Source organism: Meleagris gallopavo, chromosome 9 (assembly GCF_905368555.1).
Source record: "Meleagris gallopavo chromosome 9, MGAL_WU_HG_1.1, whole genome shotgun sequence".
In the NCBI taxonomy this organism is placed as follows: Eukaryota; Metazoa; Chordata; class Aves; order Galliformes; family Phasianidae; genus Meleagris; species Meleagris gallopavo.
This window is the reverse complement of record NC_139412.1, coordinates 3817027-3833914: the sequence shown is the minus strand read 5'-3', so window position 1 is coordinate 3833914 and position 16888 is coordinate 3817027. Positions and strand designations below refer to the sequence as shown.

The window sequence follows — 16888 nt, the reverse complement described above, 5'->3', positions numbered from 1 at the left end:
GTTGCTGGCGTAGCGACTTTTCTGCTAACCTCTGCTTTCCTGCTCCCACAGCTGCCGGGGACTGTTGTGACAGCAGCTCATGCTCAGAGCCCTGCGATGCCAGCACGCCTCGTTAGCCGCTGCCTGGGAGTGGGGTGCTTGGGGTCCCTGGCACACGGTGGTGGCAATGCAGCCATGCTGCCTTTGTGTGTGGAGCTGTGCCATCTGCCAACAGCACGTAATTATTAAGGGAAGGGGGGGAGGTGAAAATAGCATAATCAGCTCCCTATTAAATGGGGTAGAGGGCAGGCTTCAACCTGCAGGTGATAATGATATTTTGCCGTTCGCAGTGAGAAAGTCGCACCGAACAAAACATGGTTATTAGTGTACTTGAAACTGCTGACATAAAGTAGTTGTGAAATGCTGGCTGCCAGATTAGGTCAAGTTAGGTCTTTGCTGAGCAGTTCAGGCTGCCAAGGAGCTGAGATTCGTGGAACAAGAGACCCTGGGTAAACACAGCTCGGCTGGGTACAGCTGTGTGCAGCCCTGTCCTAAGAAAAATAGGGGTAAGTGGGTGAACATGGGCAGCTCCTGGGCTCTTTTGGGACTTTCTCTTGTTTGCTTGCCGTATCAGGTTGGAAAGTTGTAGTGCTGTGGGGAGCGGGTGAATTGTTTTGCTTCGAGCAGCAGGAATTGTAAGAGTTTGAAGAAATCAATCCCTTTGGAAAGTTGTGTTTGAGAAAGAGCGAGAATAAAATAGGGAGAAAAAGGAAAGTGATTTGTGAGACTTGTTTATGATCGTAGCTATTGGTACTGAGGATTGATGGTAAGTGACTTATAACCTGGTGAGGTATCACATAATTGTGGAATCATAGAATTGGAGTTGGAAGGGAACCATAAGGATCATCCTGTGGATGTTACTTAAGTTTGGGATTTTGGGTGTCAGAGCTCACCACCACATTTGTTTTCTTGGCCTACTGAAGTTTTGTGATCTCCTTCACATCTGGAACACATCTTGAAAACCCAAGAAGTAGGAAATGTGGAAGGAGCAGCTCTGAATGAATTACAGTTGTTTTTCAGGTGTTGGCTCCGGATCTGGGAAGCAGTGTGGGCTCCCAGGGTGGGGAGGGCTGAGAAACGGTGCATTGACCCAACACGATGGGCGGTGGTTTCTGAGGTTTTTCAAATATCCAGAGCCCTTAAGAGAAAAGAGCATTCCTAATGCTCAGAGCTCTAACCTGGATTCCCGTGTGACTGCAGATATATTATGGAATCCTCCTCATTTGTTGTGCTGGAGGTTCAGGTCCTGAGTCCATACAGGTGGACACAGGAGCCCTGCCAGTTGGTGTAGCTCTTGTTAACTTCAGGCTGCTCGCATCATTGAAATAACATGTATTTTTTCAGCAGGGCACCAACTGAAGTTGGGCGAGCTTGTGGTGAACATGTTGCTTGAGGAAATCATTAGTTCATATCTCCTCGCACTGAATCTGGTTAAGTGCAGGCAGACAGCAGCGATTCTCTTCAGGCTTCTCCAGTTTGAAATGAGCATTGTTTGTGCACCAGAACCAAATGCATAGAGACTGGGAAGAGTGCAGAGAAGTGAGCCTGGGGAGAAAAGGAAGTCAACAAATTTGCCAGCTTGCATTAGTGATGTCTGAGCACCTTTTATCATGCTAAAATGAATGAGCGAATGAACCGTCTGAGCGGTGTGTAGCCTCAGGTCGGTTCCTTCTGGATGAGTCACACTCGATGCCCACTCGTCATGTCGTAACTCCAGACCATTTCTGTTTGGTTTGAATGCGAGGTTGTGGGTGGTGCTATTTTTTTCACACATTGGTGGGCGAGATGGTTTATTATGGCTGTGTTGGATGTGAGGATTTCTTTTCAGTTCTGTTAGAGGTCTACCAAGCTGTGATTTGAGTTATTTTTGCTCTGTGCCCAGAGGCATGAATGGCCCATCCATAAATATTAGCATTGTTATCTCAGCTGGGAGGCCAAGGGTCACCTTCAGGAAAATGAGTTGGAAGCAGTTCCTAACTTTTATTTCCCAGAGTGAACGGGGTCTGTTTCTGTCTAGAAGGGTTTTCGCTCATCCCACACGTGAGAATATATTGAAGTGGAAAGGTTATTCGTTGTCAGCATGAAGTCTTGCTCTATTTTTTGTGACTTAGTAGCATTCCTAGGTGAAAAGCAGTGTGCAAATGAGTTATTTCCTCTGTTTGCTCAATTTTCTCCCCACCATGGGGATGGGCTGACAGATGGGAGCAAGGCTTAAGCTTTCAGTTACCTGCAAAACAGCATGATGAGCTGGGGCAGTGGCTGTTCCTGTTCTGCAGGTGGGCAGATGGAGCGGTGACATCCCATACGGAGTCTGGGGCAGAGCAGCGTCTCCTAAAGTTTAAGTTTTTGCCCATTTCTGACCTCTTCCTATGCTTAGATGAATCCTATTGTTCAACATAGGGCCATCTCTAGGAGGAAGAGCACAGTTTTAGAAGAGAAGGGGAGGAAAGAGATTTTCTAAAAATGAAGGATAAAATCCATAAAAGGAAAATTAAGTGAGAGAGATGTGCCTTTTCAAGACTGAAGGGCCTGGAAACGTATTGTACATTTCCAGACACTGGAGTTAAGGGCTCATTTAGAATATTTCAAATATACTAGAGTCTGACAGTTCTTTGGTTTCCACATCAAACAATCTGTAATTTATTGCCTCGTATAGGGACTGTGTTTTTATCATATTGCAAATTCTCTAGCCAGAAATCTAACTACCACATAAGCCCTTGAAAAAAAAAAAAATCCTTTGGGGATCGGAATCCAGGCAGCATGTTTTCACAGACCCTGAGAAACCAACTTTGATTTATTTCCTTGGAAATAAGGGGAGCACAGGGTTTCGTAGAGCGTTACGGCTGGGCAGGATCTTGCTGCCTCTTCACATCCATGGCTCAGCCCTGGAGTGGGAGCCGTGTGAAAAGACCCTGCGCTGCTCTTCGTGGGCTTTACGGGAGGATGAGAGCAACATTTCCAAGTTTTATGAGGCTGTAAAGCACGGAGCTCTAGATGGAGGGGAAGGAAAAAGAAAAGTAACGAAGAGGGGTGAATGGCTGAAGACGAAATATATACTTAGTTTGCAAAAGCATGTGCCAGAGGTTAAATAGCTGTGTTTGAAGCTGGTTTGATCAACCAATATATCTGATATTTGTTTGTGGGTTTAATGGCCTGTTTCTCGGAGGCCTGGCTGCTGGGAGAGGGCACGGCAGAGGTCACCTAGAAGTTAATTTGGAAGGAGGCCAAAAGGCCACAACTTGATTGAATCAAATGTAAACAAAATAAGCCTGGGAACAGCGTGGTATGTCCGAGTGATGGGGATGGGGGGTGGCAGAGGGTCAGATCTGGTCCCTGCGTGGAGAGACGCACACATGGGCTGTGTACAGGGCATGGAGGTGGCTGTCCTCCCAGGGAGGTGATGGGGGCTTGGAATGACTGTCCCTGGTGGCTCAAAGCGGGGAAGTCCATTGGGTGTGTGGTGGTAGAGCGATGAGCTTTCAAGGCTCTATTTCTCCTTCACATTCAGCGGAATCATGGCTTTCTGTGTCCTGCCAGACTGAGTGTGCTTCATTGCTCCCACCCTCTTTCAATTCACTGGCTCGATGAAACAGTGTAATGATTAGAAGAACGCACAGACTCCCAGATTGCTGGATGAAGTGATGCACAATGCTCATCTCTTGAAAATACACTATTTAACTTGCACCAAAACTAGTCACTTTTGCTTAATTTTCCACTTTTAAACAAAATAAGGTAACATACAGCACTTCAGATATTGTAGTGTGTGTAATATAATTTATCAAGTTTTCAAAAGAAAAGTTAATAAACACCATAATTGCTTGGACACGCCTTTTGTTCAACATTATTAAACAGTTTGTAACAATTAAAATATTAAAACCACATGTTGTTGAAAGCAACCAGACGTTGCAATTATTTTTTACTAAGGCCATTAAACAAGACGACAGAAGATTTTTATTTTAATGATAAATGCATTTCGGAGTGGATCAGCTAATTCCTCCTTTACTGCACAAAATACTGCTTAGCTCCACCAAGTCTAGGCCTGGTATTTAAGGAGCAACAGTGCTGTCCTCTTGAGCTGTGCCTCCATTCTTGTTAACACACCACTGTAAATGCTCTCTACGGAAGCAGCAAGTAGAGGATTTTGTAAATCAGGGGAAAAGTGACCCTCTGGAGGCAGAACATAATTATTTTGGATCGTGTCTTATTGTTTGGTGACATTTTAAATCCAAAACCGTTCTTCCCCTCCTTGCTTTCAGCACGCCAGCTATCACGTGTCAGGGGTGGATCTGCAAACATCCCCGCGTTATCGGCACGGCTGTGGGAACGCTGTACCCGCAGGTCACCCTCAGTGGGTTTTCTTGAACAGCCTGAGATTAATTGAGCTCGGTGTGTTTGTGCGGGTGGTTTTAAACAGATGGGGACTGGCTAGCGTGTGATCTGGGCTGCGTCTGCTGAAGTTCCTTGCCAGTTTTGCATGTGGTCTTGCACGACACGGAGAAGTGTAACGAGTACTCTGCTGAGCCCCATGCTTTTACTTCTTGCGGCATTAAATATGCTGAGGAATGTGAGGTATTTCCCATTTCAAGTAAGGAAAGGGAGGTAAATAGCTGTGTTTCTGGCAGCGTTTGGTGACACTGGGACTTGGCGGTGCTGAGCATCTCCTGGCTGCTGTCTGTCGCTGACCCATTGCTTTTATTAGAGGTGGTGGCAGAAATCCTGTCACTATGCAGGAGGCCAGTTTTTGGAGGAAATGTCTGAAAAAGGAAAGCCTCAGCTGTACCTTCTTTTTGCTAGTGCCACTTCTCTATCTAGGGGTCATCAGCAGTGTTCCACCTCCTGCCAGTGTCAGACAACTATGCAGCTTGGCAGTGACCTGGAGCAGCCAACCCTTCCCATGCAGTGTCTCTGCTCTTGGCTTTTCTCAGCAGGACCAGGAAGCTGAGGTGGCTGAGCTTGGGTCAGGGTTTTGGGTTGCTTCCACACCACTTCGTTGTTCAGAGTATTTACGTAACGTAAATAGCATTTTATTGCTCTCCTTCCCCGAAATTCCCTGGTTGCTGTAGTCTTATGCAAGAAGAGGGATTCAACTTTGCCCTTGTGGCTTCAGCCCCCGGGGGACCGTGCAAGGAGGCAGGTGCCTGGTGTGTGTCCTCCAAACAATGTGGTGGAAATCAGCTGGGGAAAAAATACCTTTGAGAAGGGATTCATTTTCTTTTGTGTCCAAAACAAGCAGCTGATGCACAGCAGTGCTATAAGACAAACACCAGATATCCTGTACCAGTGCTGGGGTTTATCCTGTTGTGGAGGAAACAAACCTGGAGGAATTGTTGTGCAGCAAGATGCAGTGGATCTGTTGATAAGAAATTAATTCTCAGTTAACGTTATTGTGTGCGTCGTTAATTGTATTGAGTGATGTGGTTCAGGCTGGGAAGTGGGATCAGTAGGTGGGTCCAAGGTGGGTGTTGTCCCTGTGCCCCATGCATAGGACAGCAGCATTCCTGATTCTGCCAAAGAGCAGAATGGTATGGTTCTCATTTGGGGCACTTCTCCCCAAAATTTGGCTTAACAGCAGGAGTTTAAAATGTGGTCCAGAGTGAGGTCATGGGAGCTAATCTTCCTCTTCCTGAGCAGGCATGGAAGGTCACCCCTGGTCTCCTTGGCCACAGAGCAAATCTGATTGCTTTTGTTCTTTTGCAAAAGATTTGCAACAAGAACGGTGCTTTTAATTCCAACTTGATGGAGCACAACTTCGTAGCAACAGGAAGGGAGGTAAGAGCAGCAGTGTTAGATCTGCTGTGGGGCAGCACTATCCTGCTGTCCTCCTGCCTCAGGCTTCGGGAGGCTTTGCTGGGAGCTGCCCTGGACTGTGCATGAGGTGTTTGTCGTGCACCTTGCATTCCCCGTGCTCTGCCCCACGTGCAACTGGCCACTGCACAGCCCTGAGAGCCAACCACGCTGCTGTCAGAAAGTGAATGATGTTTTATATGCTTTAAGTGATGAATAATTTGTCATCTTGCTCCTTTTGTTGCACCTGCTGATGAAGCAGCTGCTGGTAATTAGGCGGGGCTGGTGCTGGCACTGCACTCCCCTCCTCAATGGGGCTGCTGTAACCTGTGTGTGTCAGTACACCTGTAACTAACTCTCACTCTCAGGAGGGCTCTGTCAGTTAAGGCTGATGCTCGTTAAACTTCTTAGCTTGCTTTTGACATGTAACTAACTGCAAAGGCCAGGTGATATTTTAGTGCTCTTGCTGTTGTACTGTGCGCTACAAAGGATGGCCATTGCAGCACATAAAACCTAAGAGCAAACACGGGAGGTTGGATTGCAGCAATATTTATTGCTTATGGCCTTGGCTGGCTGTATTGTGAGGAAACTATATTTAAAGGAAGAAAATGTGCCTGGCTGTTCTTCCTGGGGACACGTGTAAGGAGATGCTGCCTGGTGGAGCACTGTCAGTGGGAGGAACTGGGGACAGCTGGCTGCAGGTGGGTGTCCTGTAACCAAGGGCTGTCACGATGGGCAGGAAATGACTTTGTATTCTTGGCAGGACCCAAAGAGTGTCTCCTGCCTGTGAGCGTGGAAGGAGCGAGTTGACCTTTTTGGGCAGTGCATCGCTCCTAAATGTGGAGGGTGAGATTTGGGGAGGTGAGTATCAAGGCTTCCTCTGCCAGTGTTGGGTCTCTCCGGGGGAGGATATAAAGTGACCAGAGTTGGACGTAATTTAACTGGTGAGCTGTGACAGCTGGTGGCCGTGTGTCTGGGGGGGGAGAACCACCCCAAGGCATCTCCCTAGATGCTGAGCCTTGCGGGCTATGTTTTTGGTAGATAATAATGGTGATGGTTTGCATCCTGGTGTTTCAGCAGTGTTCGTGTTGGACCTCATCTTATTTGTAGGCCTATCCTAAAAGGCAATCTTGACACTTGAAAAGCTGTATTCTCAAAATTAGGTTTTCTCTTCTTTGGCTTTTAGCAAGCAGCAGTCGTGCTCTGGGTGTGGAGGAGAGCAATGACCTTGCCCAGAAGCCAGCCCAGCCATCAGCCATTAATTAGGGACCACAGAGGCTGGAAAGACCCCATTCCTGGGATTACTTTCGGTCTGGTTTGTCTCAGTTGAGTGCCTGTTTAATGTGAAGTGCATAAATACTTGTGGCAGTAGTGCTGGGGGCCTCGGGCTCCCCGCTCCAGCTGGGCACCTTCCCCAGCAGTGCCAGCACCGTGTCCCTGTTCTGCCTCCAGGTGGGGCTGGGGGATGGAATGGTGCTGCTGGAGGGAGCCCACAGCTCCCATTGCTCAGCCAGGCACCACCTGCTCCCGTGCACCCTCGGATGGGCAGGCTGGCTGCTCTCTCTTCCATTGCTGATGAGTTTAGGGATGTTTGCTATGAAACCTTCCTCCTCCTGCAGGGATTAAATCTCTGCTGAGATCAACAGCTCTGTAATTAACCTTGCATTGGGGTTGTTTCATCAGAGAGTAGATAACTGCCTCATGGGGTGGTTGTACAGCTCTGTGAGACTCACAGGGGACTATCTGAAGTTATTTTCTGGGCTTGGGACAAAACAAACGTGAAAGTGAGGCTAAAAAGAGCAATGCCTTGCGGGCAGTGGCACCCTCAGGGGGGCACTGTGGGTTTAGGGGTGAATGTTCTGGCAGCAGGTCAGCACTGTGTACAGAAATATGAGATCTGGGGAGTCCTTCTCTGCTGGGAGCTCCTAGGGAGAAGGGGATGCTGCCGGGGCAGAGATTTGTTTGCAGCGTGGCAGAAGGAAGGATGGGGGGGGATAAATCCTTCCGACACAGCTCCAGGCTTACCGCTTCCTACCTGATGCCAAGGACGAGCTGTTTGCTCACAGGCAGCCCTGACAGACGTTGCTGACAGCTGGTGAGTGGCCACGTGTGCTGGAGCCCAAGCCAAAAGGAAATCTCCCAGCTGTGTCACTGTGGGTTGGATTGGTGGGTGGGAGAGGAGAGTGGAGACCCCTCCAAAAACATCTCTAACAGGGCTCTAGGTGTGTTGGTGGCACAGCACCTGCCTGCCCTTCCAGGTGCTGCGGTGTGGGATTATGTTGCACTGAAGCTGTGGTGTGTGCATGGTTGAGAGGTAGAAGCACCGTGCTCCTACGCTAGGTATGTGCATCTGCCTTGTGCTTCCAGAATATAGCATCCTGACCCAAACATCCACGGGCCAAGGGCACTTTCCCTCTGTCCATCTCTGCCTTCATGCCAGAATGAGAGGATGGTGATAAGGTGGTTGGTAGCTCCACCTCTACGTGTTCTCCCGTTCCTTGTGCTCTTGCCTTTAGAATCATAGTCTCTGTATGCTACTGTACTGCTGGTATCATAGAATATCCTGAGTTGGAAAGGACCCATAAGGATTGTCAAGTGCAACTCCTTATTGCTTTTTGTTGTCTGATGTTTTATCTTCTGGTGATGTGTGCTTTATGCTTTCCTGAATGCCTTTTGAATGGCACAGCAGGGCTGTGCTCAAACACAACCAAACAAAATATGGAAAATATGGATAATAGTGATAGGTCCTGGCCCATGTAGGTTCCCACACCTCTCCTTTCTCAGCTGCCAACCCCCTGAGGGGTGGCTGCTTGGCACGGAGAGAAATGGGCCCATGTCCTCCTGTCTAGTGATGCCGAGCAGAGGGGAAGGAGATGAAAGACAAATGGCTCCGGGTTGAGCACCAAAAGCCCTCACCAAATCCACAATGGGGCATGAGGTGCTTTGGCTTACGTGACACCAAAGCTTGAGCAGCTATGTGCCCTGGGGCAGAGACTGAGGAAATAATGCAGGTCAGCTAGAAAAAGTTAAGAACTGCAATGGAGTTTTTGCACAAAAAGTTGTGTTTCTGCTTTAGTTTTAGAGACTTCATAGCTTGCAGGAGCCCAGTCCTGGCAGGAAAAGGTCCAGACAGACTCCTGGAAGGTGCTGAAACATTACCTCCCTGATGCAACAGTGAGTTAATGATTGATTTTGGAGTCTGAAGGAGACCTGTATTAATGGAGGTGGGCAGAGGTGTGTAGGAAAGGATGGTGAAGTACCAGTGGTAATTTGCGAAGAAATGCAAAGGAGGTAGAGCTGCTACTTCTCCAAGGAGATGAGCAGCATTTCTGCAGCAGTGGCACTGATGTGGCCGCAGGACTGGGCAGGGTTGGGCCTTGCTCAGCACCTGACTGTTCTGCTCCTTCCTATTGCTGCACAAAAACAAGCCATAAATAGCTGTGGGGTGGAAGGGGAAGGAACTGCCAGCAAGGTGAATGAGCTGATCATAAAGCCCAAGTAATCTTTTTCCCACGTGCGCTGTGATGAATGAACGTTTGTTTGGGTCAGGGAAGTGACATTTTCTGCACTGGGGAAAGCAGACAGGAGCTGGTCCCTCTGCCCATCCTGGTGCCAGTAGGGTTTAACCTCCATGTCCATGGGTGCATCCTGCCCCAGACATCAGCCAGCAGTCACCAAACTGCAATGATTCATAGTGGCTTGGCAGCCCTTTCTGTTGCCAGCAGAGATTTACTGTCCAGTGTGGACTCATTTAAATTACTGCCAACATCTAGGGGTCTTTATCTGTCTTGCTTTACCCATAGGGATGTTGTCAGATTTGATAGCTAATCTGGAGTTAAGCTGATGATCCATAACATAGGGCTGCCTTTGGCCAGTAACTCACTGCTGTCACTGGCTTTTTCAGCTATCAAGAATGACCAGAAGAACTGCTTTAGGGCAGCTGAGAGCATCTCCTTGGGGTCTGTGCAGGCAGTACAGGGGACTCTGCTATGCCAGTGGCACAAGGTGGGCACAGTAGGGGTTCTTCCTATTCCAGGAAACAGCATTTTGAGGGAAATAGAGTAAAACACTTCTGGTTTTTGGCTGAAGAGCACAGTATAGAATGAGCCCTCCTTGCCCTGTTGTGCTGCCTAGGACTTGGTCTGCTGAGCATGGCTTCGGCAGTGTACAAATACGAAATGGTTTGAAGCAGGCAGCATGGGGACGTGCAGAATTTGCTTTTTGAGCAGCTGATAAAACAGCTAACGTGCCCAACTCATTGTTTTTCTGAGCACTGAAAATGACTTTTCCAGGTCCAAAGCCTACTTCCTCTTTATTAACGTTTGATTAGCAATTGCTCCTTGCTGTGCTGAGCTTGAAACAGGAGTACAGTTAGGAACAGGTTTCTCCTCTGCCACGTCTGCATGGCCAAGATGTATCCAACTGGAAGGGTCACCATGTGGGCCACAATGGGCCCTTCTGTCTGGGATTGATGCAGTCAGCAGGGCAGTGATATCCGTGCATGCACGCGCACCCTCACTCTTACAAGACAGATCCTGCTGTTCACACGTATTGTTAAGATTTTAAATCCCCTTATGGCAACTGGTACTCAGTGCCAGGGAACATTGGGTATCTCCGTAGTGTGCGTTGCATTTTGTTGCTGCCCAAGATGGAAAAAGCTCTCGAGCTCAGAAAGAAGCAAGTAAAATTGATGCTGTTGATGTTGCATTGAGTTTTGGCTTGTGCTTGCTTCTATGTCGCCAAGGCCTTCTGCCCACAGAGAAGATGAAAAGGAATGGAGCTGGGAAATGGGAAGGTGGCGAGGAGGACATCACTGAATCCCATGATGAGGGCTGGTTAAATAATGAAGGAAGTATTTGCTAATAAAAGATAATTTTTTCCATGCTATTTCTAGGGCTAATAAGCAAAGGAAGTGGAGAGAATTGATTCTCCTTGTAGCATGCTTGTGTATGATCAGGCCACAAAATTCAAAACACATGAGTTTTCAAATAGTCCCCAACTTCAGGCTTTTAAAATGGGTTCCTTGCCTTGGTTCTCGCTGGTGATCAGATAATGACCTTCGTAAGCAAAACAACTCCAGCTGTGTTTCATAATGGGAATATACTTCTGTACATTGTAATGAGCTGTTAACAGGGAACAGTATCGTGTGAAAATCTGCACGTTTCCCATGATGCTGCCCTGATTTAAAAGCCACCCATAAATTAGTCAGTGTTGTGAATTTAAAGGTCAGGATTGGCTATAAGATCTATTTTTCTCCCCTTAGACAATGTTTTCAGCAGGCTGGAATTTAAAATAGAAAAACCTGACCTGCTGGGACTTGTAAGAGTTGGGTGGAATGTGTGGTGGCTTTCGCGTTGGGTGTCTGAAAACGAGGAGAAAGAACAGCTTTGCTCCTCTGAGCTCCTTACCAAACCTCTAGAAGGATGGCATCCAATGTTCTGTGCGCAGCCCTTGAGCAGAGTGGCTGGAAGGTTCCTAACAGAGCCAGAGGTTGGTTGGCCATGCTGGGTTTGGTTCATGATGTGAAGCGTCGTGTGGCGGAGCACCCAGAGAGTTCCTGCAGTAGAGCTCTTTGGATGTGAATGCTTGATTACTAAATGTATATTGCAATTCTGAATATTATTTTAGCTGCAAGATCAGTCTCCGTCCTCTCCAGCTTTTTAGGTTTGATCGTATTCCAGAGGCTTACTAAAAACATGCAAAGAATTTCAGCAAAACTCAGTGGAACACTTTTATTAAATTCTTTCAGTCATGCAAGCTAAATTAAATGACAGCTCTGTCCACCAAAAGATTACAAATATCAATCAGACTTCTCCCCTAAACTCATGAAGGAATTAAATGTTTTTCTAAAAGTCTTCTATTCTCCTTAATAATCTGTTTGGCTGTTCTCTTTGCTTTGCATATTTTTGAAGTCTGTTGAAAGGGATGATTTCTGCCCTAGAGGAGCACAGTGCTTGTATCACACGGCCGATATTTCATCTGAATTTGTGGACACAATTTTGGTATTGCTCAAATTGATATTTGCAATCCTGCGAGCATAGTTTCCAAAATGAGAAAACGACTGTTGAACTGCAGTCCAAGGAACACAACGCTGATTTCTTTTCGGAGACAGGAGATTAATGATAAAAAGTATGTTGTAGCCTTCCTTGTTTAGGTTAAAATTGGAAAAACAAGGCCAGGTGGCTCAGAGGGCTGGTGGGATGGGGAGCTCTGAGTGAAGTGGTTGTTAAGAACAAGGAGTTATAAAGATTTCAACATACGGTCGCCTGTCCAACTCCAGCTGAGTCATTACCCTACATTGCTGCATCTGTTTGTGTCTGGTCACTGCATGGTTATGAATAATGGTATAAATCACACTGGGACGCCCTGGGGAGTTTTCCTTGCAGAAATGCTCAGCACACTCTTCTGATCTTGCTTGTTGTTTTTTTTTGTTGTTTTTGTTTTTTTTTTGGGGGGGGGGGGGAGATCACAGGACAAACTGAGGAACAATTATCTGTGTGGAAACCAGCTGGGGGATTCCAACATCCCTCGTGCCCATGCCCAGGTGTCTGGAGTGAGGGTAGGATGTGAAAGCAATGAGATTGGACACAAATCTGACGCATGTTTGAGCTGGTAGATCTTATAGTTGAGAGTGTAGGATGTGGCCAGTGTGCTTCTTCCCATGCTTACGGTGCAGATGGGTGCCCCACAGACACCTCTGAGACGTGTGCATGCGCACGGGCTCCCACAATTAGCACTCTGCTTTACACTGGGTACATTGCAGTGTATTTTTGCCATTATGGTTTAGCAGAGAAGAGCAGATATGATTGTAAACTCTTGCAGCTGAGTGAATTGTGATTAAGTTGAAGCTATCTTGCTTCACGTACTACTTTAGTGATCACCAGACTATGTATTTTTCCGTCTCTTACCATAGTCTGTACACCACAGGACATGAATTAACTGTAATGTCAGGGTAACAGTCAGCTCTGTTTGCTATTTAAGGATGGGGAAGCTATGTTCAGTCTCTGAATATAACTTCATAAAGCACACAGACCGTGCTGGTGGCTGTGCAATGGTTCAGTGAGGCCACGATGTTGTGCCAGCTGAAGCCATGGCGCCCAGCAGCGCTCTCTATCTGAATGCCCAAGATTGTACTTTGGGATTCCCACCCATCACTAGGTTTCCTGTCTGTGCTAGCTGGGAAGGACGTGGTGGGAGGCATTTCTGGCCCTGCTCTCCTGGTAGGACTTTCTTGTGCTTCATACTATGTCAGTGACCTTGAATCACTGAATCACCAAGGTTGGAAAAGACCTCCAAGATCATCCAGTCCAACTGTCCACCCGTCATCAACATTTCCTACTAAACCACTGAACCATGTCTCTTAGTATAACATCTTGCTGTATGAGTGAGCTGATGCCCAGGCAGGTTTGCAGGGCTGAGGCTATCCTGATGCCCACAAGCATCACTGTGCCTATCAGACACTGTGGTCAGCTTGTGCTTGGCTATGCTGAGGCCCATGTGTTGTTTCTTGGGAAATTCCCATTTCATTGTGGCTACAAAGGTTGAGAAATTAAGCTGCTAATTTATAGCATGCCAAGAAAAAAAATAGTAATATGAGAAAGAGCGATTTTAATGTATGAAAACAACTGAAAAATTCTGCTATTTTCCCGCCCCTGCTGAGCTTATTAAATCTGAAAATATCCCAAAACTTAATTCTCTCTGCCAGAAAGCTCCTTGTGCCTCTTTCTGGGTAATGGAATTTATGCTGCTGAGGTGCATGGTGAGGTTCCTGCTGGTGTGCTTCAGGCACAATGGGAGCATCCTGCAGTGGTGGTGCACTGGGGCAGTGAGTCCTAAATTGTGCAGGACACACTCACTCTATTTTTCAGCTGATATGCTCCGATCTGAGCTATGCTGTTAGCTGTGTCATTGACAAAGTCTATATTTATGGTGTGCTTATTTGTTGCTGAAGTCTCTATTTACAGCGTTGCAGGACTCCATGGATGTTGTCTGTTCTTGGCATGCGTCTGAATGAGCCACGGTGCTCCTTGGTCCCTCAACGTGAGAACCATCAGGTCTGCATGCAGCAAGAACAAGTGCATGCTGTGCCTCTGAGCATGACTTCTACAAACATTTCCTAAGCACTTTGGGCTGACTTTGAAGGGGAGAAATGCAAGGAGCGATAAGGGCTGAGCAGCCGCCGTGTTTGGTTTGTGTGAGGTCTGCCCCATGCTACGCCCAGCTCTGAGCTGGTGTATGTATGTATATCATTTTTTTTCTTTTTGTGGTCACGCAATGTTCTGGGAAAGCCTGCAAACATCTAAATAAAATAAGACTCTGGATTTGGGAGCTTGGGCGGTCTGAGCCAAAGCATGCTGATGGCCGTGAAAACACATCTCTGCGTTTTGGGGAGATGAGCTGCACTTCACCTGCGAGCACTGCTGTGGGGCCATGCTCTCTGATTCAGGTGTGCAAGGCTAACATTGCCTTTGGGGACACGTATGTAAGGGAAAACCCTCATCCTTGCGATGTTCCTTTGTCACCCATGGGTGATGCTCAGTGTGGACCTGTGAAGCAGAGCCGTGCCATGGTGCTGCTCCTCACAGGGTGCAGCAGGGAGCTGGAGCGGTCTCGCTTTGAGCCATTTGTTTTTCATTACACTATGCTGCTCTAATATAAACAATAAGGTATGTGGACACTGCTGTGGACAGAGAGCCAGATGCTGAAAGCATTCCTCCAAGGCTGTATAAACTTCAGCAGCTAAATATTTTAGGAACTGTTTTCTAAGACTTGCTTAATAGTTTAAAAATATAACCTAGATTCCAGATATTAAAAAATGTCTTGAAAGACACGCATATTGCTGCAATAGCTGAAACCAACTAAAGCCTGAAGTAAGCAGAAGGCTCCCATTTTGCAATATCTGCTCTGTTACTTATCCTTTTTCTTTATTATTATTATTTTTTTAAATGCAGAGATTAAATTTGAGAGGCTTTTAATGGCGTAGTGGTAGTGATAGAAATTTTTAGCCTATATTAATGGGCTGACTCACACTTTTTCAAAGGGAAGCTGGGTTGGTGATGAAATAACTGGGTTCTTTCAGCAAGAGCAAAATAAGGAAAGTCAGTGGGAAGAGGAAGGCAATGTCTTAAATATGTGTCTCATCCTGCACACACTGCATGGATGGTGCTGAGAGCTCCCACCCGTGGCTGATAGCAGCCCTGACCATCAGTGCAGGTATCCAACCCCTGCTCAGTGATGTGCAACCTGTCAGAAGTAGTTAGGACTTCAAAGCTCTGGAGCTATTTTTTGTTGATTTTGTTTTTGCTTGGAAATGTAGGAGTTGCTTGGTGTGGATTATGGGTTTTTTCACTGCATTGCTTTACCTGGTGAAGTCAAATCCTGCCTTAATCCAGCACTTTAGAAGCTCATCTCTGTGAGCATCTTCTGGGTGCCCCCATCACTACCTGCCCCAGGCAGGGTGATGCTGGGACGAGGGCATTCTGCTGTGGAATTTGCAGCATACAGAGCTGTCCTGGTTTTCCAAAGCGGTGCCAGAGGGATCTGTCATTTCTTGTCCCACATGTTACTCCTCAGATGGGCTGTAATCCCTGAGAGCAGCTCCATGGTGCTTTCCAACAGATCACCTTGTGTTGAACTGGCAGCACAAAGACTTGCAGTGGTGCAGCAGTAACTGAACCTGGGGCTGAGCTCAGCTTGCCTTTGACCACTGGCCGGGGCTCAGCTGTGCCTCTGCTTCTGTGTCTGACTTCCCGGGGGGCTTTGCCACCACACAGGACTTTATTTGGCTGAGCTCTGGAAGTGCATTCTGCTGCTGACCTGTGGGCTTTGTTGGCTGGTAGATGTCCTTTTCCTAGGGAGAATCCAAGGCACGGAGTTTCTCAGGGTGGTTTTATTTCCTCCTCCTGTTTGTTCCGTTGAGGTTTTGTGTGCATGTTTGCCCATGAATGAACCAGAGCCCTTCAGTGCTTTGGCATGAGGCATGCAGGGTCATATAGAATCATTCAGGTTGGAAAAGACCTCTAGGATCACCAAGTCCAACTCACCCCACCACCACCATGCCCACTAACCATGTCCCTCAGTGCTACATCTGCACATTTCTTGAACACCTCCAGGGACAGTGACTCCACCACCTCCCTGGGCAGCCTGTGCCAATGCATCGCCACTGTTTTGAGAAGAAACATTCCAAATATCCAACCTAGCCCACTGTTGTGGTTCCATGGAGCCCTGTCCCTCACTCCTGCAAGCAGGAGATGAAGAAGTAGGGAGGGTGGTGGGAGCTGTTCAGTGATTGTGATGCATCCTGTCTTCCAGCTGCTCAAAGGGATGGCTTTGCCCCACCGAAAAGCTACAGGCAAAACCCCAGAGGAGGAGGAAGAGGAGAGCGGAGACTGTGATGATGAAGATGACTGTGGCAGAGGCTCTGGGGATGGAGAGCTGCGAGTGAGGAACCAGCTCCGTTTCTTAGCAGGTAATGGGGACAGTGGTTATGGGGGTGCCTGTTCCTCTGGGGTCAGTAGGTCTGGGTGACAACTCTTGGGTCTGATCAGCTTCCTTCTCCAGGTGGGCTTACAGGGATGTGTTCAGCATAGCTGAGCTGTAGGTACAGCTCATCCCCTGCTGCCCACACTTAAGAATTTAAAGGTGAGCTTTTCTGCTTTCTGGAGAAATTCGTAAAGTCAGTAAAGATGTTTTGAGTACAGCAAACCCTCTTGGTTGTTTCTGATGTGGAGTTTAGAGAGACAGGTTTAATTTAAAAAACAAAACAAACTCAAGAAAAAAAAACCACCTAAGTTTCATTTTCGAGAAGCGTTTTGAGCACTCAAGACCCTTAGGGTCAACAACATTGACCATCAGTATGATCTATGCCTTTGGATCTCCTCAAGCTGTCAGTAAGGTGTCTTGATGCTTCATGGCTATGTAGTTAGTAAGGTCACCTTTTCCTGGTCACCCATTGGAGATGGAAGTGAAGATCCAGCTGTGACTTGGGCAGTTACAGAAAGGTGGGTGGGTGCCTTCCCCTGACCCCCTACCCGCTGCCATCCTCCCTCCTGCTCACACCAGTGAG

General features: G+C 47.4%; 1 protein-coding gene across 1 annotated transcript in view; it reads left to right on the top strand.

Moving 5' to 3' along the window:
* Positions 1 to 16888, top strand: part of GPC3 (glypican 3) — a 115381-nt gene that overhangs the window by 75153 nt on the left and 23340 nt on the right. Inside the window, exon 7 of the mRNA XM_019618147.3 lies at positions 16135 to 16291. Coding sequence (XP_019473692.3) covers positions 16135 to 16291 — 157 coding nt within the window. The remainder of the gene's footprint in view (positions 1 to 16134; positions 16292 to 16888) is intronic.